At 37.5% G+C, this 24,638-nt stretch overlaps 1 protein-coding gene across 2 annotated transcripts in view; it reads left to right on the top strand.

Moving 5' to 3' along the window:
* The first annotated feature begins 457 nt into the window (after window positions 1-457).
* The window catches only part of LOC118332587 (potassium channel subfamily T member 1-like), a 28,888-nt gene continuing 4,707 nt past the window's right edge, over window positions 458-24,638 (top strand). Inside the window, exons 1-21 of one of the 2 annotated variants that reach the window (XM_035667949.1) lie at window positions 458-611; window positions 7,606-7,685; window positions 7,998-8,107; window positions 9,959-10,003; window positions 10,123-10,182; window positions 10,483-10,557; window positions 11,278-11,361; window positions 11,902-11,996; window positions 13,163-13,343; window positions 13,427-13,591; window positions 13,834-13,970; window positions 17,726-17,789; window positions 17,976-18,084; window positions 19,417-19,525; window positions 20,436-20,585; window positions 21,270-21,499; window positions 21,612-21,828; window positions 22,813-22,918; window positions 23,070-23,242; window positions 24,223-24,294; window positions 24,494-24,628. In XM_035667949.1, coding sequence (XP_035523842.1) covers window positions 517-611; window positions 7,606-7,685; window positions 7,998-8,107; window positions 9,959-10,003; window positions 10,123-10,182; window positions 10,483-10,557; window positions 11,278-11,361; window positions 11,902-11,996; window positions 13,163-13,343; window positions 13,427-13,591; window positions 13,834-13,970; window positions 17,726-17,789; window positions 17,976-18,084; window positions 19,417-19,525; window positions 20,436-20,585; window positions 21,270-21,499; window positions 21,612-21,828; window positions 22,813-22,918; window positions 23,070-23,242; window positions 24,223-24,294; window positions 24,494-24,628 — 2,492 coding nt within the window. In that variant the 5' untranslated portion in view covers window positions 458-516. The remainder of the gene's footprint in view (window positions 612-7,605; window positions 7,686-7,997; window positions 8,108-9,958; window positions 10,004-10,122; window positions 10,183-10,482; window positions 10,558-11,277; window positions 11,362-11,901; window positions 11,997-13,162; window positions 13,344-13,426; window positions 13,592-13,833; window positions 13,971-17,725; window positions 17,790-17,975; window positions 18,085-19,416; window positions 19,526-20,435; window positions 20,586-21,269; window positions 21,500-21,611; window positions 21,829-22,812; window positions 22,919-23,069; window positions 23,243-24,222; window positions 24,295-24,493; window positions 24,629-24,638) is intronic. The other variant, XM_035667950.1, reaches the window with a different exon arrangement.

Genomic DNA, 24,638 nt, shown 5'->3' with positions numbered 1-24,638 from the left:
ATACCTGTGTACATACAGCGTTACTAGCTGTACTTCAGTTTCTACTAATTAAGCTCAACTGTGTGCTTACAGACACAGTGTGATGCTTTAATTGGCTGATTTTCTGTATGACTTCAGTTTGAACAGCTCATGTTACACAACAAGCTGCAAACATACAGTGAAAGAGCCTAATTACACCAACCAAGCTCAGAGTGGAGAATATAAACTAGGAATTCTGTTTTTTGACAGTATCTTCTTTTGGTGGATTGATACAGGAATGCATTTTTCTTATGCATTCCTGTATCAATCCACCAACTGTACTTTTTCTATGTCTTTTCTTTGCTTCCTCTCCTCTCCTGCTCCTTGTTCCTTCTCAACATTGCCTGTCCCTCCTGCTCCCCTCAGATTTGCATTTCTCCCTTTTGTCTCCCTTCTGTTTCTTTACTGTTCTCCTCTCCCTCAACCAGCTCCTCTCCAGCGCCGCTCCAGACCACCATCAACAGCAGCGGGGTTATCTTAGACATCTCCACTCTTAAGATGGAGCAGCAGGAGAGCGAGGTGCCTCCGCTGCCGCCCCGCTTCCGATTCAGAGACCTGCTGCTCGGGGACCAGAGCTTCCAGAATGATGACAGGTAGGCAGCTGCGAGAGAGCAGTGAGGGTTTTTCTGGTGAAAAAAGTGTCATTGTGAGAGACATACCAAGATATTGACCATCAGATATAGATAACATTCTAATACTTTAAAGCTAGTCCAGACATTCCCCCACATTCTCGTCCGATGAACTCAACCATCCCTTCATTGGCCACGCCAGTTATTTCAACTTTTTACTTTTAGCTAATAATTTCAGCTGATGTCCATTCATGAATTTTAACTAACTTATTTAACCTTTTATCCCGTAACGTTACTAGCTATTTCAGTAATTTATAAATTGAACTATTCTATTAAATTTGGCTATTGATCCAGTTATTTATTACTTTTAGCCAACTATTGTGTTTTCAAATTAGTTGAATGCACCCCAAGCAACTGCAAGTACCCCTGGTTGGGAATTGCTGGTCTACTGACAGAAAAATAACCACTTTAATAATTGATCAATTAAGTCATCAACAAAAATGACCAAAATTTCATTACTTCTAGACTGTCAAATGTGAATATTTGCTAGTTTTCTTAGCATTCTTTAATACTAATAATAGTAGTATTTTGGTTTAGGACTGTTGGTTTGCATCAAAACAAGACATTTAAATTACTTCAGGATCCAACAAATTACTAATGAGCTGAAACTGTGAAAAGATTAATAAAGGCAAAGAATTATGATCATAGGTTGCAGTTTGAAAACCCTTAATGAGAAGGCCTTTTGTAACATTAAATTACTCTATTGCAAATGCCGCTAATAAAAGCAGCATATTAGACTGTAACCAAATAGTATTTGTCCATTATATTCATCCAGCTTCATTTCAGGTTTTTTGATTCAATTTGACTTCATTACAGCTCTGTTAGTCATCTTATGTTGCTTTTTCGCCTATCAAAAGTGCTGATTGCCAGACCTCTTTTTAACCAGCTGACAACCTAATTGGCATTTAAGCCCCACTTGACACACCTTTGTGACAGTGTTTGTAGTTATTTTAAAGTTACATCAGAGTTGTTGTGCATGAGAGTGTTTACCTTTTCGATCCCCTGCAGTCTTAGCATACACAAAAACATATACAAGTGCAGTGTGAAGTGTTTTTTCTAACCCTGTTGGTTTAAGTGGTGGAAATGAAGCCTAGAAAACATTGTGGAGCTTGGGGTGCTGTCCATGGTGCTGAAAAATACTTAGTTTTTGAATCGCTCTGCTTTTGTGAGTTGTGAAGTTGACTAGATTGTGTGTGTGTTTGATACATTCTCCCAAGAATTTATTTGAAACTTGAAGAAGTTTGACTGAAACATGTTTTCCAACAGCATTGTGACCTAATTCACAATGCTGTTGAACATTTAAAATGAGATCTCACCATCAGTCCCTCTGTCATCTGTCTTTCCTCATGCACACTTTCTCCTCTTGTACATTCAGTGCTGTACTCTGCTGCAGCGTCTGAGCTTGACAGACAAGATCAGTAGTGGTGCTTTTTTCTGAGATCTGCTTCTAGTCTGAAAATAACTTGGAAAAAAAAAACACGTGTCCCTTTTTCTGTAATTGCAGCGGTTCTGAAGAGAGCTAAATTCAACAATCCAGAACAGTTAGTCATACTCTCATATATGCATTTTCTAAAGATATTTGCTCAGTATATATTCTGGTGTTCTGCCAGATGGACCTTGGGAGAGTGATGATAAAATTTAATTTTAGATGTGATTACAGCAACAGCAAACCTTTGAGTGCTGTTTGTAATATTTGACAAATCTATTTGACGAGGAAAAAACAACAAGCTCTGCCAATACTTTCAGTCAAATGTGACCTTTCCCCAGCTGTCCTTGCAACAACTACTCTTTTCTCCTCGATAAAGCTGTCTAGATTCTCTGCTCCAGTTTAGACAGTTATTATCATTACTCTCTTCTTTCCCTGCAAATGAACCCGTCTCCTGTCCCCTGTAGATAGTGTTGTTGGAGGTAAGTGATGCTTCAGGTTAAATGTTCAGTGGTCAGTCTTCAGGCTTGTGTCCATGCAGCAGCTGTGTTGTGAAATACCAAATGTCACATCTGCCCGGGGATCGTCCATCACTCAAAATGCTCCTTTTCTCAAAGACAGGCACGCATGAGAAGAAACACAAACACATAACGGTATGCACATTATTGTAAACCTGTCAGCCTTAATGGAAGCTGTAGTCTTTCTCTCAGTCCCACCTCCCTCCTTTGTACATTCTTCTTTTTCTCCTTTCATTTTACATGTTGTCTGTATTTCCACCTGAGTGACGTCACTGCAAGCTAAACTTAGCGATGTACAAATGTGGAACACTTAAGTGAAAATGTCACATATTTAACAGGCATGAGTTATAGTGTGAGGGTCTTCTCATGTAACTTGGAAAGCCACAATGAGTGGCGTTACAGTACTAGTGTGGGCGAAAGGGAGTTCAAGTGGAGTGGCCTCTTCTGGTATTTGCAAAAGCACTGACTCATGGAGGAGGTCATCTATAAATTACTACTTCAGACTCTTCAAATTAGGAGAAGACAAAAAGGTGGGAGGGACAGCAGAGAGAGAGAGAGAGAGAGAGTGAGACAGAGAGAGCAGAGCATCGTACATTGTTCTTGATTCTCTTCTTGTCTGTATTTTCTACTCAAATCCAAAAAGGAAAAAAGCATCTTTTGTTGCTGTCGTCTGTCATTTGTGTTGCCAAAACCTTTCACATCAACCGAGCAGAGAGAGCTCGACCGCCGCCCGCCTCTTGTTGCTTTCTCTTGACAGAAGGGCAAAACAGAAAGACAGACGGCACATGCCTTTCGGCTTTGTAGGCTGTAAGTCATGAGGGCTTAGTCTCACTAAATACTGACACACTGGAGCCAATGATGCAAAAAAACAAACAGATAATACATAAAGAAGATTTAAAAGACAAATCAGTGTTTATGTGCGACTGATTCGTTCCTCCAGTGTGTCTCAGGGAATGTTTACAGCTTTGTGAGGAGCTGCAGTGCTGCTACAAGGAGGGGACATGCTGCAACAGCATCAGTTAGGGTTATTCCAGTCATAGCAACGTTGCTGTGGCAACAGGCCCGCGCACGAGAGAAAAAGAAAGAGAGAGAGATTGTATACATTTCTAAAAATATTCCAATAAGCTCTTCATCCCTTTAATTAAATGACTAATCAAGCACTGCTTTGTCTCAGATTTTTTTTTTAAATTCTTGTTACGTTTTTTTTTAAATTTTCTTTAAAGCGTAAAAATAATTGGTGTTCCGACAAACACAGTTAGTGCTGTGTTGTTTTAGAGCTGCGGGGAGGGAGCGTTGGTCAACAAGCTTTTATACTGTATAGGAATTAAGACTGACTGCACGACGCAGCTACAGGTGTCAATGGACAATGGATCCGAAGATCATCATCCCAACCTGGGTCAGCCCGTCCGTGGGCACCTGGAGGTCGGACCCTGATGTCGGGCAGAGGTAGGGCCACATGGAGCAGAGAGGTGTTCCTCATAAGTGCGCATGATGTCCTAATGTCAGTGGAGAGGAGTTGCATGTGCTGAATGGGAATGGGAAGTTGTTGTTTTTTTATTGTTATTGTTCATTTTTATTTTTCAACTGAGACAGTTCGCACTTGTGCAATTCATTTGCAGATGGAGGAGGCAAACAACGGGAGCTCCCTCAGACCAATTTGATAAGCGCGCCTAAAAACTGCTGAGATGCACAGAAATGCCTTCGTGTTTATTTTTTTTAATTTTTTTATATAGTTGTAAGAACCTGAAAGTTTATTTTAATTCATCAACACAACGGGTGTGATATTAAGTAACCAACGATTGTCTTTAGCCATCGCTATATTATTTTCTGCCTCTCACGATTTCCAAGTTGATTTTTAGAATTGACTTGTTTTGTGCGATAAATATTACAAAATCCAAAGCCAAAATGTTATTCTTTTTGCTAAAGAAATAACATCAATTTATTTAAAAAAATAAAATAAATAAATATATATTTTTAATGTCTGTCAACTAATCAACTAATGTTTTAACAGCAATTTAAAGTGTTTATTAGCTGGACAAATTACGTATTAATATATATTAATATATATATATAATATATAAGATTAATATATTAACATAAAAAAAAATATATTCGAATTTTAGAGCCACAGTGATTTTTATCTTATTATTATTATTACTATTATTTTACATTATTGCTAGTTTAATCGTTTTTATAAATTTGCCAATTAGCTCTAATATAATAGTAATAATAATAATTATAATAATGGATTTATTAAAGACACAAGAGAAAAGAGTTTCATAATTTAGGACTGCAACTTTATTTTCTCATTGCTTGCTTGTTTATTATTACATAAGACAAAGAAAAGCATCACAATTGAGCAGCTGGAACTTCATCACAGTAGCTAATTTTTGTGTGAAGAAGCACATAAATCATTCTGTTAATTAACTAATTGACTAATTGGCTAATTGTTTCAGCTATATTTGATATGGTGCCTGTATGTGTGTGTGTGTGTGCTTTAATTTTTTATTTTAACTTTCTGTATTCAGAGCAACAGATCTTTTTGTTAGTGATGAACACCTCGGGGATGAACGGATTTGATAAAAGCAGGCCTGTTTCAGAGCTGATTGTACTTGCAGAACTTGCTCAGCCGCAATTAGTTGTTTTAAAAGATTTGATTACTCCCAGAGCTGCACGTCTTATTGCCTGAAACTCCGATGTGACACCGCAGTATGACTAATGTCAGACCACTTCAGTTAGTAATTGTGTGCTCAACAGGAGCTGATTATGGGTCATTACTTGCACCATTATGTGCGTGTGAGTGGGTGGAAGGGTGAGACACAAAGATAGACAGACAGACAGACAGACAGACAGACGGAGAGCAATCTGTAGGACTCTCAGTTGAAGTGCCTTTACCGCCAGAGCTCATCTCTGCCCTGCTGTTGCCCAGATGTGACAGCTGTTTTCAGAGCTCATTGGAGAAGATTTCATTGTTTCACATCTGAAGGGTTTCCTGCACTCTGTGGTATAGTTTTATCGCCGTACGGCCTATTTTAGGGGTGTACAATGATGTTGCAGTGCACACCGAAGAGATGTCGGGGCGTCCAACAACCCACACTGCTTTTTCCTACCTACTGTGAACCTCTCAGCCACAGGCCAAAATCTGGGATTACTACCACAACAGCACAGCCTCACAAACCTTCAGCTGTCCTCAAATTCTACTAATCTCTCTTATACTTGCACTGTCTCTTCATTTTTCCCAGTCTGCGCTCTCTCCTGAAGGCAGCACTGTGAACATTATACATTACATCTGTGTGTTGCCAAGCAATCTGCTGTATGAGTTCTGCTTCTTCTCTCTGTCTGTTTCTCCTGCTGTGCTTTGTCTCACAAATTAACATCCAGCATGTACTATTGTTTCACACTTATATAATTTTGTTTATAGATTTGGAAAAGGGCATATTTTTTTTACTCACAAAAAGCTACCCCTGAAGGCAGTGGTGGACTGTCTGAAGGGCAGGGGCAAAACATGAGATAAAAAGGGCATCGGCTGCATGCGGTAGGGCACCAGCACAGAGAAAGTTGTGATGCATTAATGCTGAAACGGTTCCAAAACCTGGTTAAGATTAAAATTGTTTTATTATGTGAGTCAGATTTAAAGTGCTACACCTCTTTAATACAAACACAGGGAACCATTGTCTATGTAACCATCTGCAGTGGCTCCCTGTGGCTTTGACAAAAAATTATATATGGAATAAAGTGAACAAATTTTTTATTTATCATTGTTGTAACCTAAAGTGGTTCTTACATCATCCAGTTGTATGAATGTGTATCTATTACACACTGAATAAACAAATGTTTTAACATTTTGTCAACAAAAAAGTGCGTCATACGTTATGAGGTGTCTTTTTTTCTATATCTTCCTTTATAGAAATCAGCCTGATTTATATGAAAAGGTTTTGGGACAGAAAATTCAAAGGATGTGAAATTTTCCCTCCGCTTTTCAACCACAGACATATCAACACTGTGCAGCTCTAGCTAAAATTAGCTTATAAATGGAGTCTGCTAATGTCAACCAACAGGACAAACTGCTAGCTAGCTAATTTATCAAAATTCTGTTGAGTGGACAACGTCAGCTAATCCATCCAGACTTCCCCGGGGCTGATCTGGCTGGTAAATTGACTGCTGTTCGCAGGTTACTTTGTTGGCTGCTGCAGCGGCCTGGTGGGCATAATGTTATTCGGCACGGCGGGATTGCAGCTGGCTGGCAAATTCTAGCTTTCTGGCTAATGTTATTACTACCAAAACACTATATAACACAATATATATGTTATTAACTTGCAAAATTACTTGACCAGCTAACCTGATCCATGATAACATTACAAACTTATGTAATATAAAAAATGATGTTGAGTTTAGTCAACAATAAATTATGTAATTGTACGAACCCAAGGTGTATAACTAATAATTTATTTTCCAGCATTCAGTGTTCATTTACTACAGTTCACTTAATAGCCAACGGTGTCGCTATTAACAGTTTTCTGCAAGTTACATAGAACCTTTAAAAAATATTGTTTTCTTTCTGCATTTACCATTTCACACTCTGTCTTATCAAGTTGTACATGAGGGGATTTGGTCTGAACAGAGAAAACATGCTATTTCAAAATATACATATTATATTTAATTTACTTTTTCATTTAATTATGACCCAATTATCCTGGGTACTGAAATAATAATAATGAATATGTACAATTTTCTATTTTGATTTTAATTCTGGATGAATTGATCCTTCATACCGTGACAGCTGCTCTTCTCCTTTGGTTTGAGCTGCTTGTCCTATAGATACCCTGTCTCGTAATTGGGAACCAAATCAGAGACAATTACCAAACCCTCCTCGGGAGAAAAACAACATTATGAATATTCATACTGTGCAAAATGTGATGCTTTAAAAACCGCATAGAAAAAAACCCCATCTGCGTTGCTTCTTCTGTTTGTGCTGCTGATTCTTGTGTTTCTTCTCTCTTTCTCTTCCCGTTAGGGTGCAGGTAGAGTTTTATGTGAATGAAAACACCTTCAAGGAGCGTCTTAAGCTTTTCTTTATCAAAAACCAAAGATCAAGTAAGTGCATGGTGCAGCTCATCTTCTTACATTACATGTTGTGTAATTGAAAGGGTGCATTAAAGGTCAACACAATAAAAGCAATACCCACAAATTCAAACCTAATGAGACCAGGATATAGAAAACAACAGTACTTGAGAATCCCACACATTTCTTGCTTAGTAACCACAGATTTAAAGAGAATTCCACACTGTAAATCTACACACGCTGATGTTGCTTATGAGTTATTCATAAATCCCATTATCCAGTACTGCTGTAGTGGTGTTTGTGGTGAGTATTTGTTTGGAAAATGGCTCCTTCTCTCGCCTTTAGGTCTTAGGATTCGTGTGTTCAACTTCTCCCTGAAGCTGCTCACCTGCCTGCTGTACATCATCCGAGTGGCGACAGACAACCCCGCTCAGGGTGCCAGTGCCAGTCACAGCGCAGGACAGCAAAACGCTCCCAGTGGCAACAACAAATGGTTTGTTCACACAGAGAGAACAACTCAAGTCAAGTTTTATGATAACACATTATTACATGGAAGTGTCCCACCATCAGTTGTGGAAGAAGTATTACTATCACGCTGATAGAATCAGAAACAGAAATACTTTATTGATCCCCTGGGGAGAGTATTTTTTCAGTTACAGCAGCTCAAGGTGCTCACACAATGTTAAAGAATAGAAATAATAATTATGTTACAATGTCTAACAGTATATCTAGAAATAAATATAGAAATGTATATATCCGTATATACATATAAAATTAAAATAAAACAGAAACAGTAAAATATAATAAAAGTCTAAGTATATACATTATAACACAATATACAGAGGTAGAAGTAAGTGTATGCTACATGATCAATATAAGTGTAATAACAAAATAGCACTGATAATGTTAATATGTTAACATCCTTAAGAATAAGCGAATAAGCCAGAATATTGCTCATTAATCCGAATATTGCACATTTACCAGAGAACATTACAGGCACCGGTTTAATGAGTGTCTGACACTCTGAGGGAGGAGTTGAAGAGTTTGATGGCCACAGGCAGGAATGACTTCCTGTGGTGCATCTCGGTGGAATTAGTCTTACACTGAAACTGTACTCCTGTGTTTGACACTACATTGCAGGTAAAACTTTTGCATTGAAAATTAAAAAGTATGTAAGTATAATCAGGAAGGTGCACTTAGATTATTAAAAAGTACTCAATATATACAAGTATTATTATTATTGCATTAGCCTGCATTAACATAAATGCAGGATTTTTCTGTTGTAGTTGGTTGAAGTGGAACTCATTTGAACTATTTTGTATTTTTTGACTGCTGATTATTTTTATTATGGATTAATCTGCTGATTATTTGTTCAATTATTTGATTGATTGTTTATATATATATATATATATATATATAAAAGCAAATACTCACATTTTAGAAGCTGGAACCATGAAATGTTTTTGCATGAAAAATGAATGAAGAAAATAAGAAATACATTTTCTGTTAATCAATTGTTTCAACGTGTCTTTTGTGGAAACATGAATTTGTAGAGTAACTAGTAACTAAAGTTGGTCAATAATTACAGTAAAAAGTACAATACTTCCCTCTGTAACGTAGTGGTGGTAGAAAGTGGACATACAGGAAGTACAAGTACCTCAAATCTGTACTTATATACATATACATTACTTGAGTAAACATATTTAGTTTCTTTCCACTACTGCCTAACACACAAAGAACTGTAAAAGCAACAGAAGAACTAACATACTGTACAAAGGATACATTGAAACAGTTAATTCATTTGACTGGCCCAACAATAAGCATTTCAGTTTTATCTGTGTTTGACATAAAAGAAGTTAGAAGAAGTTATAGTTACACTGATGTGCATAACACAGTACATTCATTAACTTTTCATTCTGTATCATTTTGTTCTCTTTTCCCCACTGTCATCTCTATCCTGCAGCGTTGACTGCCAGTGGAATGGATCAGTGCAGGACAGAGAAATTAACTGGTAAGGCAGCAGTTAATGTGGTCAAATTAGTAGAAAATTACTATGTAGCCTCGAGTATGAGTAATATTCTATGTGTGTTCTTTCAGCTAATTACCTGCGCCTTATTAACCTTATGAGAGCACTGTTTTTATTATGTGGGGCAATGTTAGGCATTAGATATATATTATCTCGATTGCCCATCTAAAGATATAATAACAGCGTGGTCATCTACAGGTCTTATTTTTATATCGTGTATTATTTATGTTCAATTAGTTAATTGTTAATAAAATAGTTGTATTCTCTGTTTCACAGGGAGTTGATCTTCTGGGTGGATAGGAAGGTTCCTGTTTGGGCCATTCAAGTGAGTCGCAACAGAATTTACACAGAGCAAAATAATAAAATCATTTAAATAAACCAATATTTTATAAACTGAAGTTTTTTTTTTTTGTGTTTATTATTTCCTGTTTTTGGTTTGCACAGGTGATTGTGGCCATCATTAGTTTCCTGGAGACTATGTTATTGATGTATCTGAGTTACAAGGTAAGATGCACAAAATAAAGACCTCAAGCACATCAGTATGATTACTGAATACAGTCTGTGCATTTAGTCACTTACAGTCTGTGAGATTGACAGTCCTTAAGTGGCGTAATTAGTCCAAGTCATTTGTCACAGCTACATTAAGGATTGACGATAATTACAGGATCTGGTTGAGGTGAAGGATTAAGTGGTCATGAAAAGTGACAGACTACAATTAAGGAATGTATCTGTGCAGTGACTCACTGTCTATTGTGTGCTTACAGGTAAAACTGTTAAAAAGTCTGTGCATGTTTTTGATTTTAGGGGAACATTTGGGAGCAGATATTTCAGGTGTCCTTTCTTTTGGAGATGATCAACACAGTTCCCTTCATCATAACGGTAAAACAACGCTGAAACACTCATTATTTTAACTCTCAAACTGGTAAACCACGTGTTAACTTATTAACTCAGTTTTTTTTTTTTTTTTTTTTTACAATGTTAGCCTTCAAGAATAAGGAACGTATATTGGTATATTCTGGGGGTATTCTGGAGGGGTGGGTAGAGGGAAGTGGATACTACTTGTTTTACTGTCTTTGGATTGTGTCATGCCCTTCTCTTTTGAAAATAAAAAATAATTGATCACAAAAAAAAAGAATAAGGAACGTAAGTACTGTGAGTCATCTTATACAATAAGAGCGAGCCTCGGTCAACTTATCTTCACTTTATACTATGTGTTTGGTTCATCTATGTCGAAAAGACAACCAATTTTTGAAGATGTTAAAAGATAAAAGCGACATATAGATATATATTGTCACATTTTAATGTTAGCAAAACACTAGCTATCTAGCTAGCTAATTTATATCAATCATTAGTTAGTTCGTTAGCTAACATTTTGGCTAACATTAAAAGACTGAAAATGTGACTACATATGTTGCGTCTTTTAACCATCTTCAAAATGTAGCTGTCATTCAAACATAGATTAGCCTAGCACGTAGCATATCTAAATACAGGAAAGGAGAAAGTTGACTGAGGCCTGCTCAACTGTTATTGGAGCACAAAGGTGAATATATAACTGTGAAATGTTATCCAGTGAGTTTGAATGTCTCACATTCTCCTCAGATCTTCTGGCCCTCAATAAGGAACATCTTCATTCCTGTGTTTCTCAACTGCTGGCTGGCCAAGTGTGCTTTGGAGAACATGATTGTGAGTAAACAAAGGCATTAAGTTAATTGTTTCTGTTAATGATTTGTTTTTAATCAACACTGTAATGACTTTGTTAAGGCAAGAAGCTCTGAGTCAGACTATGCTGTGTCTGCTGACAGCAAGTCTATCACAACCATTACATTTCTGCACTGATTTATACCAGCCTTCATGTTCACAGCCATTTGTACTGAGGCTGCAACAACACATCCTTCTCCAACTTTGGTTGTGCTCTGATTGTGTGCGCCCTGGAGGGCTTTCACTGGGAGATAATTTGCAAGCCTGTCTACATTTTATCATGTTGTTCTGTACTTCATTCTGTTCAGCTGTATTGCTGCAGCAGGAGGCACCCAGAGTAGAACCATTATGCCAGCCCCATTTGCAATAAATAGCTAAACTAATGATGTGAGTGATTCCATAAAAGAACTGACATGGATGATCAGAGAAAACATTTGATAGATACAAGTTGATTATCTTTCTTTTATATGAGCACATTTGAGTTTTTAGGTTTAAATGTTAAAGTATGCTGTTGTTTTTGGGTAGAATGATGTCCACAGAGCAATCCAGAGGACCAACTCAGCCATGTTCAACCAGGTCCTCATTCTCATCTGCACCCTGCTCTGCCTGGTCTTCACTGGGTGAGGCTGCTTCTAACCTCTCTAAGTATATATTTAAATGAACAGGACTGGATGCCCAGAATACTTTTGTTTGATTATTTAGTTCAACTCTGTGCTGGTGTTTTGTCTAATATTAAGTGTGTAATGTTTCATGTATCAACACCAATAAGAAATGTGTATTTTAAGCTGTAGGTTGCAGAGCTTGTGAATGATATTGGATACATAGGAAACATTTCTATGATATCTGTAGCACAGTAATTAGCCCGTATCAGATAGCGATTAGGCATACAACAATCTCAGCATCATAAAAGCAAGATAGAAAATTGGTAAATGTTGGTAAAAACTTGGTCCATAAATTCCTAACAATTCCAGAGGAAGGAATCATGTAATTTGGATGTGATGAGTTGATACTTTTCCAATTAATTCCAAATGCTAAGCTAGCATAACCTGCAGGTGGGATGTACATAAAATAATTTGATTTAAAAAAAAGTTATTATTCATAAATAAAATAAATATTTATTTAAGTTTAAAACGAATTAAACAAAATGCCTTGCTCAAAATCAATGCTAAAGTCAACACAACAAATTGAACTAATTAATGTATCAGTTTCAGAACTTTTCCCCTGTAATTTGTACCACATTACATAGTTTTCTTTTTTGTAAATAATGGGCATGTAAATGAAAATAAAGGGAATACATAATTGAATAGAAACATTTGTGCAAACCCATGGAGTTGTTTTAATCTATTTTATCAAGAGATTATAGGTAAAGGAAGGAATTAAAGCATAATAATAATGTTCACTCCAGACTACAGCGTAGCTTATTTTCTCAGGTTGTGGTTACACTTCATCTTCTGCACTCCACCATAAAAAATATTTTTACACTTCATTGTGCAACCCTGTGTTGTAGAATAACAAGCAAATGAATGAAGTTCAATCAAATCAAGTTAATTTGTTGGCCAAAAATCACAAACAAAATAAATTGAAACTGAAAAGTGATCAGAAGTTAAGGGAGGAGTATAAAGCTTTACGTTTCCTTTTATAATGCATTAAATGATCTAAATAACCACTATTTAGTAATATATTCCATTATACTTTATGTTGCAGAGTTCTTAGTGAAGAGTACATTTTAGTTATAAATGTTGATGTTATGTTTGTATACGTGGTTTATCTAAACTGTTCTGCACAGCACATGTGGAATACAGCATCTGGAGCGAGCAGGCAAAAACCTCTCCCTCTTCAATTCCTTCTACTTCTGCATCGTCACCTTCTCCACTGTTGGCTTTGGAGACGTCACTCCCCGCATATGGCCCTCCCAGCTACTGGTGGTCATCATGATCTGTGTGGCTCTGGTGGTGCTGCCTCTGCAGGTAGGAAGTTGTTTAAATAATGTTTGGTAACTTTTGAATGTTCCTGTGTGAGTTCTAGCTTCACTCAGCTTGTTTTGTGCCAGTTTGAGGAGTTGATGTACCTGTGGATGGAGAGACAGAAGTCTGGAGGGAATTACAGCCGCCACAGAGCACAGACAGAGAAACATGTAGTGCTGTGTGTCAGCGCACTAAAGATAGACCTGCTCATGGATTTTCTCAATGAATTCTACGCCCATCCCAGACTGCAGGTACCAAACAACACAAGATAAGCATTTTTATAGTCTGGAGTACACATATAGGATGTAATAATAGTCTGCATGGTATGTTTCTAAGAATATTTAAAGGGAAAATACCTCTTGTGGTTCAGTTAAGACAGTAACTAAGACACATAAGGAAATTTATAGCCAGATTTTGTGACATTAACATCATCTACATGATTCTTAGTGAATCCTGCAGTAGATACTAAAGTGGTTCTTGTGTAATCTTGAAGGATTACTATGTGGTGATCCTGTGCCCAAGTGAAATGGACCTCCAGGTGCGGAGAGTGCTGCAGATCCCTCTGTGGTCTCAAAGGGTCATCTATCTGCAAGGATCTGTTCTCAAAGACCAGGACCTGCTAAGAGCCAAGTAAGTGACAGATCCTAAAATCTCTGGAACTAGAGAGGGGCAAATTTTTGCATGACGTTGGCTCTGTGACTACATTACCATGTAATTTGTGCAGAAATGTATCATCTGCAGAGGATGAGGCCCACCAGCAGGGCAAAGGTTACACTTATCCCTTTAAATATATCTTATGAATGAATTACTACAACATTTTGTACATTAATAGTTTCCAAATGATATTTCCACTAAACACTGAGAAATTTAAATTCAGGAACCCAACAAAATATATACATCTATATACTTATACACATGCACATATCTACAGATACACAAGCATGCACATGTACACACAGAGAAACCCTTTAAAAAATATTAAAAGTAGGAAAAAGGTGAAAAGTACATATTAATTATAATGACAGAGAGAAGAAATATTTAAAATAAAAATAACTATAAATTAAGGGAATGCAATCAAGGGGGGATAAGATGTCTCCCAACAAAGCAATATCAGACGTCTGGCACTAAAGGTCAGGAAACCAATGAGATCTAATTTATGGGTAGAACTGTTGTCTCAGGGAGGACCCTAAAGAGAGTGTTGATTAATGATATGGATTGGGAATCTCACCATCCCAAGTGATTCGAAAAAGGTACAACCAGTACAATGTAGAGCAAAGATTAACAACCAAGTACTTAAGTTGAAAATCAGGCAAGGCCTCAGAGATTCTTTGTCTCAGATAACCTGTAATATAGTGGAATCTTTTCAGCAGAAATACTTGACAATGAAAATAGGGATTCACTGAAACATAAAGATATGATATTAAATATGAAACATCGTGCAAAGAGATCTTGAATAGTAATTTTTGGAGTAGTAATGATCATATTACTTCACTCATGCTGAAATTCAAATTGGATATCCAGAGTATATGGTATTAACTTTCTGGGCTTTGAAATGTATAAAAGGAGGTCATCTGCATATAATACAATACTGATAATGCCCGTAATAGAGTGTTGCAGTAATGACATCTTTTTGTAGGATCACCCTGGTTCTTATCCAATGCCATTTTTCCATCAGATAAGCTCTGTGGCAAGCAAAAGGTTATAGTGTTTACACATTTCGATAATCTTTACAAATTAACTTTTAAGATTTTTGAAGCGTAAATGTGATGGCCAGAAGTAGCTAACATTAGGCGGCATGACTTTGAGTTAGAATAGTTTGCAAGAGTGCAAGTATAAACATAATGAGGCTGATGGTCAATGGTTCGATAGCTACCACAGTCTTATTTGGCAATTGAGTGGAGGAACTTTAGGTTACAAAATAAATGTCTATTTTTAGTAACTCCTGTTTGGTCTGTTGAAATAATGGATGGTAAAACTGACTCTAAGCGAAGGTCCAGTACTTTTGCCAATAGTTTATTGTCTCCAAAGTAGGAAATGAAATTAACAAAAGCTTGATTTGATCATTGAAGACATCAACATCTGATAGCATTGTGGTTTTAATGGCCTGGCAGTGAAATGCCCATTGAGATCACAGCATGGTCAGAGATTACAGTACAATGGGTCCACAGAAGAAGATGTTTACCAGAAATAAATCAATATGAGAACAGCTGTAGTGATACTTACTGATCAAAAAATTTGTGAATCACTCTAAAAGATTCTGATAGAGGAAGAGTTATCATATCCAGCACTTCTTATAATGGGGTGGTGAGACTACGTCCAGAAGTGAGAACGTAAATTTCTAATAGAGCTGTTTATCATCAAAATGTGGTCCATATACATTTGCTAGTATCAAAAGATGATCATGAATTCCACCAGATACAATAACACAATGGCCATTTGGATTAGAAATACATTTAGAAAAATTATTATATATGAATAAGGCTGTGTATCCCACTGTCTTTAGTTATTGTCTGACTTTTATTCTAGCACCACCAACAGGTTAAAATTTGTGAAATGTCGGATGGATTCTAATTTAATTTAGTACAGACAGTTTATGAATCAATCAGAATAAATTGCAACAGCTTCCCTTCCCTTTTCATCTAGTGCCATCATCAAAAATTGAATTGGTCCAATATGGTTTAAGGTCAAATATCTGCAAAATTAATGACATTTCCTTCAGCTTCAGCTTTGTGTTTAGTGTTAATTAGCAAATGTTAACATGCTGAACTATGGTGAGCATGGTAAAAATTATACCTGTTAAACATCAACATGTTGTCATTGTGTTGTTGACATTAGTATTTAGCTCAAAGCACTGCTGTGCCTAGCCTTTCTGACAGACAGAGTCTTGTTGCTGAAAGAATTGCTGAAATCCCGTGTGGCAAAGATCTTAACCACGCAAATCCAGCTGTTCTGAGAAATTACACTGATTTGTCTAATTGCTATGATTGCTATAATTAAAGGTGAAACAAATGATCGAATACTGATGTCTCCATTACCAATCAGCCTACTGGCAGGGATTACGGATCTTAGTGATTAGTCTGTGTCTGCATCTTTTCTGGGGAGGAGGATCGAGTATGAGATGTTTAGTTGAGGGCATTATGTAGATATTCCTGATGCTTTAGAAAGATAAAGAAAGTTTTGTCTCAAATTGTCTACAGTGGATGCATAACATTTTATATTTTGCATTTTATGCAGGTAAGGTTTTATGCAGTATAAGTAAGTGCGGCAAACCATCAGTGGGATATGGATCTCTATATATTCTCTAATTCCTTTCTTTATTCTTTCATTCTTTTCTCATAAATAGGCTTGTCAGAGCGATTGTGCTGCCGCATGCTCATACCACATTGTAATTATTCATTCAAGTTATACCCATGTCTTTTGAGACTCAGCTGTTAAATGAAAAACTTTTTTCTGATGAAAGAAAACATGATCTGTCTCCGGTAATTTTAAGTCATGAAAGTGTTATGAATGAGACTACGTGGAAAATCTTAACACTGATGAAAGGTTTGAAAAATCTGCTGTCAATCTGTATGTCAAGTCAAATTTATTTTTGTAGCATTAATCACTGGCGTGCAAATCAGGCTTAAAGGGTAAATCCAATTGATTTTATACACACAGATCAGTTTACTCACCATTAGTGTACACATTACTAGCAATAATCAGAAACTCTGCATTGCTACCAGGGGGGAAACTAAAAATCAGGATCTCTCTCTTGATTATTGTTTTTTTAATCTGTATCTTGTGAGTCCCAGAAATGTATACAAGATCGATACTAAAACAACAAAAACAGAAAACAGACATGAAATAGCATGTCAAAACACATAGTCATATTAACAGTTTTACCATTAGGTAGGGAAAATCTTACACCAAACATCAAAGTATTACTTTGATGAAATCGGTTATATAACTTCACTGTATACATTTGGCAGGGTTCTGATAGAGCAATTAGAAGTAGAGGACTGGGTGTGTGTCGAGCTTACATCCTGCATCTGGCACCGTTTCAAATCCACCCACACTTGTTTTGCATTCTGCACTCTCCTGGCTGTGTTAATCATATGCAAAAACAGTTCCACATTCACAGCACATATAGCCTACAGTGCAGAGCATTTCAAGTTTATCTGTGTGTGTTTGTCTGTAGGGAATGTTAAATTAAATATTGAATCAAAAGATGTTGTTATCTCTTCTGACTGGTCAAAGGGCCATTCAGTCGAATTTTGGCTGACTCTTTTCTGTCAGGGTTTCGTAATTTTTTTCCTCTGCTTTTTTTTGCATTTGAGAAATTTCCCTTAATTTTTAATGAATTTTGACTTTGTTCTCTCATTTGTTAACCTGTCTTGGTGCTGCAGAATGGATGACGCAGAGGCTTGTTTCATTTTAAGCAGCCGCAATGAGGTGGATCGTATGGCTGCGGTAAGAAGAAGAACAGTGTATGAACTCTGCCATAACTCTTTGTCAGTTATGAGCTGATCAGTCATTTGTTTACAGAAACACAAGTCATTAATGCTGTCAGTCATGAAGACAATTACTAATTAATTAAAGGCGGTTAATTAGAAAATGCAAGGGTGAAAATGTATTATGTTATGTTTCCCCCTTTAGGACCATCAGACCATCCTGAGAGCCTGGGCAGTGAAGGACTTTGCTCCAAATTGCCCCCTTTATGTCCAGATACTCAAACCCGAAAATAAGTTCCATGTAAAATTTGCAGGTGAGTTAGATGTGCAGTATTATGAGAATTATGACCTACTCTGAAAATCCCGTCAGCTCAAGTCAAGTCTTTTAGCATCTTTTAGTTTTTAGTTTTTGGTTTTCCAGCCTGTAACTTTTTTTGGCTACCACAACCGCTACATGCCCAGCACCATAGGCACACTGACATAGTTAGCAACTAGCTGGTGAACTTGAGCATTTGAGCAGAGTTGGTGGAGACAAAAACAATTAGCAGGAAAGCAAATATTGGACTTACATTCATCAGGTGACCAGAAACATGACTCCAAATGAATGCTACTGCTAATGTTGCTCCAAGTTTGCTGGATGTGTAAATATGTAACTGCTTGCTAATAAGTTTGCTTTATGAACTTAACAGGTGACAATATATTAATGTAGCTATGAATGACCAAAAATTAGCAGGAGTAAATATATATATTAGTTAGTTTAGCTTAGCATAAAGACTGGAAACAGGGAAGCAACTAGCCAGCCCCTATCTGAAGGTAACAATCTCAAAAGGTCACTACTTTATAGGTTATATTTTGTTTGTTAAATTTGATTCAAAAGCAGAAATGTTCGGTTTTACTGGGGGAGTTGGGTGCTGCAACTTTCTCAGTGACTTTCTTGTCGCTAGGCAACTAGTGGACTCACATGTGAAATCACTGCAGCAGGCCACTGTCATCAAGAAATAGTTCAGAACTTAACATTGTCACCTCAGCTTGTCATAAATTTACATTTTAACAAATGAGACATATTGTGTTAATTAGCATTATAACTTTGGAGAGAGCAAGTCTATAATAAAGATCCCCTCCAGACATGTATTAAGACATGCAAATAGTCTGCTGGGAAAAATAATGTGTGTGTGATTTTTCAGAAAAAAATTAAAGTTTCTGTAAAGTCCATTCTCAGTGCATGTGCACTGATGGCTTCAAGTTTTTACATCACACTTTCATAAGTTGCAGACTGGACCAGGATGTAAAATCAGATGTTCTTTTAGCTCAGAGAAACTTTCCACTTTCAGCAGATTATTGTGAAAACATCCTTATAGTGTCAAACTCTGCACATAAATCATTCTGCGAAATGAAGCTCAAACATCCAACTGCAGGAAAAAGAAGAAAAACATGTTTTTAAGTGGACTTTAAGAAAACATGAGATAAACTTTATTGATCTCATGCTAAGCTAATTGACTCTCAGATCTAATTAACTTCATACTTAACGGACTGATAAGAGAGTGGTAGCAATCATCTAACTCTCAGCCAGAAAGTGTTTCCTGTGTAACATAATATAACTTCTACCTCTTGGACTGCCTCACTCAACATTATTTGTTCCTTTTCAGATCATGTTGTGTGTGAGGAGGAGTTCAAGTACGCCATGTTGGCTCTCAACTGTGTGTGTCCCGCCACCTCCACCTTGGTCACGCTCCTTGTACACACTTCCCGTGGACGGTCAGTCATCTTGCTTAACCAGCGACCTTCTCAGCCTTTCTGAAATCTCCATAGTGCGACCACAAAAAATTCTTTCACATGTTCATGTCTGCCATGGAACTGGCACAGAGAGGTGAAAAAGCCCAAGCAAAGACAAAAGTCTTAGTTTATTGTGGGAAAACAGCAGCAAGTAAGGAGAGTGCATTAAGCCAAAAAAGAGAACAGGATGTGTTCTCTGTAAAACAGTGAAAAGCTCTCCGAAAATAATTTTTCACAGCATGCGTACGTATAACTTTTAAAAGCTGATGTCAATGGCTGAGGGAAATTGCATTCAAGGGGAATCAATGGGCTATAGCACCTACTGTGTTCCTGAAGATTCCTTTGAAAGTGAAGCTTTGTGTATTTTTATTAGACAAAGACATATAGACTTTGCACACAATAGCTCCAAAGATGTATATGAATGTGTAGTATAGTTGTCTGACTGTGTATGAGGGAGTATGTAAAATACACTTGTGTATGTCGTCTAAATATTTATAAGTACTAAGAAGCAAGTATATAAACTGCAACCTTGGGGTTGTTCCGAGCATCTCTCGTAGCTCGACTCCATCAAAGTGCTTGAGCAATTACTGTAATTACCGGAAGTCATTTCAAAGGGCATTAGAGCCAAGCTGACTGACTGACAGATGGTTCAAGCTGTCTACTTTTCACAAGACAACCCAGGAGACCCAACACAATCCTGAGGGTCTGGAGTGGAGGGATGTGAGGAGAGGAGATAAAGAGTTCTGCAAATTATGATAATGATTGATTCTGAATAGATGTTCACAAAAGCAGGGTTCCACTGTTTGTCAGGATTACACTGAGCAAAAAAACGAATATATATATGTGTATATCGCGTTTACTGACCCATGGTATTTTTCCTGATTGAATGCAGAGAAGGACAGCAGTCTCCAGAACAGTGGCAGAGGATGTACGGATGTTGCTCCGGCAACGAGGTCTACCACATCCGACTGTGTGACAGCAAGTTCTTTGGAGAGTATAACGGCAAAAGCTTCACATACGCTTCCTTTCATGCTCACAAGAAGTGAGTTGACTAAAGCATCTCTTTCAGATGCTGACAAGTTGAAAATATATCAAAACATTTACTGGGGTTGTTTCATATTTTGTCAGTTTGTTTGACTCTTTGACCTGGTATCATCTCGTATAATGAAGTGATTATTTAGGGGACCTATTATATCTATCATCCTGGTTTAATATGAATTTTATACAGACATGGTAATGAAAATTTTTTTTTTTATTATACTGTAAAAAAAGAAAATAGTGATGAAGTGATGTCAAATATGTTGCAGACTACAAATCCATGTCTTAAGTTTGTGGCTACAAAATGTGAATTGCAATTGCAGTTGCAGTTTAAGTTTATTTAAAGAAATAGTTCAACATTTTATGCTTATTTACTTTCTTGCTGAGAGTTAGATGAAAATCAATCCATTACACAAGAAGCTTAGCTCTGTCTGAGGATAAGAAAGTCCACCTATCACCGCTTATAATGTGTAAATTAGTGAGCTGACAGAGCCCCTAAAAGCTGTCTCCCCTTGTCTTTAGTCTTTTATGCTAAGCTAAACTATCCTAACTTTCTGCAGAAAGCAAATACCAATATTTCCTGACCATTCCTTTAACCCTCAGGTATCAGTTCTTGTGAAGTTCCAGGTTTTTATGGCTTTGAATGTAACGACAAGATATGTGCTAACAGCAGATATGTGACATGCAGGTACGGCGTGTGTCTGATCGGTATAAAGAGGGAAGACAACAAGAGCATTCTCCTGAACCCCGGCCCACGTCACATCATGGCTGCCACAGACACTTGCTACTACATCAACATCACCAAGGAGGAGAACTCAGCCTTCATCTTCAACCAGGAGGAGAGGAAGGGCCGCCCTGCCGGGAGAATCTACGACGGACCCTCACAGCTCCCTGTGCACAGCATCATCGCTAGCATGGGTGAGACCAGATACAGCACACAATAAACTGTTCTCGTTGATGAATTTGGATTGATTGTGGAGACACTGGTTCCTTATGTATGATTTAAAGCTCAGGTGAATATAATTTACAGGCACTGTCGCCATGGATCTCCAGAATACGAGTCCACCTGATCTGTCAGGTGGTAAACTGGTCCCGCCCACAATAAATGGAACAGGGGGCCGCCGGCCGAGCATCGCTCCAGTTCAGGAGATCGCTGACTCCGCCTCAATCCTGCCATGTGACCTCCTCAGTGACCAATCAGAAGATGATTCTGTCTTTATAGATGAGAAAGGCCACTCACCTACTGAGTAAAGTTTTTTGTTTCTGTGTGTGTGTACATATACCCATAGCTTACAAACCTAACCACATGCATTACTCAAATTAACACAGGCTTTTAAACGACTAATAAATCAGTTAACTTAAATATTACTCCGGTTGATTTCTTTAAACTTCTTCTTCTACAGTTTCTTAAGATTCCTTTGAGCAACAGGTCACTTTGTATTAATGACCCTGGAAGTATTAAAAGGTTGTCTGTATCTTCCAGTAGTGATGTCCTTAGGTGACTATTTTTTTTATCATATGTTACCTTTCACCTCTACATCACTACAGTTCAGAGAAATACTGTGGTTTTACTCCACTACATTTATTTTTATATTTATATGTAGCTATAGTTACTTGTTACTTTACAATTAATAAACTTTCCAGCACTGTAAAGTAGTTCAATTTGGTTCAATTTCAACAAACTCCAAAAGTAATTGAACATACAATCATAACCTTAACAGGGGGCTATTTTCTGCACTACTTTAACTTTTGATACTTTTAGTATATTAAGTATATAAGTATATTTTATTGACTTTGAATGATGGCTGAATGAATTTACATTGTGCTATTGTCTTGAACCTGATCTTTCAGTTCTACAGCCATTAATTAATGCTGTTTCATTTGAGGTTGAGATAAAAAATGAGTCTAGTTGTGTAGTTTCTTATCCAACAATTATTCAACCTCCCAAAATATCAGACCAAAGCAAAAGAAAACATCGCCTTACCTGTTAACATTTGGTGAATAATTTACCCAGCATGCAGCTGAACCTGAATGCTACTTTCCAAGTTAACATGAATACAGTAGGAAATTCTGCATATTCTGAAAACTGCCTCTAAATATTATTTTTTAACTTCCAAATTTAGGTATTTGTGTAAGAACGAGAAATTACAACAAGAAAAACTTGCTAAATGTTTTAATTACAGTATGTTTCCATGAAATGTGTCATTCATGCTTTTTGGATTCGTTTGCAGGTACGTGAAAGGTTATCCCCCTAACTCTCCGTACATTGGGAGCTCGCCTACCTTGTGCCATCTGTTGGCTGAAAAAGCCCCGTTTTGCTGCCTACGACTCGACCAGGTGGGCAGTTGCTGTTCCTCTAACTTAGTCACTCAATTACTTACTGCCTCCATCATTCCTTGCATTCCTTCCCTCCTCTCTCTGTCCTTCACTACATAACAGCAAACCTAAGATACCTGTCTGTTTTTTTTTTCTTCTGTTCGCTCTGCAGGGTTGCAGGCACAACAGTTTTGAGGATGCTAAGGCTTATGGTTTTAAAAATAAACTCATCATTGTGTCTGCTGAGACTGCCGGAAACGGTCTCTATAACTTCATTGTGCCTCTCAGAGCTTATTACAGACCGAGGAAAGAACTCAACCCCATTGTCTTGCTGCTGGATAACCCGTGAGTTCTCCTTAACACACACACACACACACACACCGTTCCTTTCTCTGCCCTTCACTCTGTCTTTTCACCATGTCACACTGGGAAATATTATGTATGCTAAAAGCTCACGTCAGCGTAACACTTAGGACAAGGCTGTGGAGGTGGAACTCCATTGTCGGCCCTGATGTTAGGGTACTGCTGCTGCTCACAGCGACAGTGTGTTTTGAGCGACAAAGAAAAATAAAAAACGCTGCAGCTCCAGACAGTAGCCATAGCAACTTGCTTTGCCTTGAACCTGAATGATATATATTGCTACAAGGGGAGAAAAAAATGAAGAAAATGATTTCTTTGGAGAACTCCAAGCAGGCTTTCATTGACAACCCTGATGTGTCCCTTTTCAGCCCCCATATGGGAGCTTTCAGGACTCTCATAGAAAAGCGCACATAACAATAAACCCTCTCCCTCCGTGCAGCTCTCTCCCTCCCTTCCTATCGCTGCTGCACACACACACAAATACAAACACCCACACACTTGGATACGCAATTCAAGCACTTACGACAGCCTTGGGTCTCTAGTCAGCAGGACTGGGCAGATGCAAAAGTAATGATTTGTCAGGGGTTGTGGTTGAGGGCTGGCAGTAATAAAGCGACAAAATCTCTCTGTGCGCGCGCTGCACCAGACGGACTCATCCCTCAGCCTGAAGACACATTAAGTCTGGACATCAAGCATCACACTGTATTTACATTTACTGTACATGGCATTTTTAAACAAAACTTTAAATATATTTTGTACCAAATCACATAAGAAAGAAAATAAATGCCACAAGGCTAAGGTTTAACCAGATTTTTTTAAACTCATATTCAAAATTTTCTACAAGTATGTCCATGTGTGAATAGCCAACTCACTTTGTGCATCATCCTTTAAAGAAACCCAATGTATTCTGTGGTTTTGAGTAAAAAGGTCAATAGAAAACAAAATGTTATCATCGTTTCCTGTAGGCCAGATAATCACTTTCTGGAGGCCATCTGCTGTTTTCCTATGGTCTACTACATGGCTGGGACCATAGACAAGTAAGTCATATATAACCTTCTGCTTTTCATTATACTGTTATTATTTATTACATTTATTTTCTCATTAAAATGTATTAGAGGAGTTTGTACTTCTCTGTGATTTAATCAAATGTACAATATGTTCCAGGTAAATTGGTGTCTGCTGTTGTTATGCTCATTGTTGTTTGTTTGATTGTGTCTATGTGTGTGCACGTGTCAGTCTGGACAGCCTGCTGCAGTGTGGAATTATCTACGCGGATAATTTGGTTGTTGTGGATAAAGAGAGTACAATGAGTGCCGAGGAGGACTACATGGCAGATGCCAAAACTATTGTCAATGTACAGACGATGTTCAGGTAGGTCAAC

This window comes from Morone saxatilis, unplaced genomic scaffold (genome assembly GCF_004916995.1).
Source record: "Morone saxatilis isolate NCDOM2014 unplaced genomic scaffold, NCSU_SB_2.0 Contig21, whole genome shotgun sequence".
Taxonomy (NCBI): domain Eukaryota; kingdom Metazoa; phylum Chordata; class Actinopteri; family Moronidae; genus Morone; species Morone saxatilis.
The sequence above is the reverse complement of the archived record's forward strand: the minus strand, read 5'-3'. Positions and strand labels throughout refer to the sequence as shown.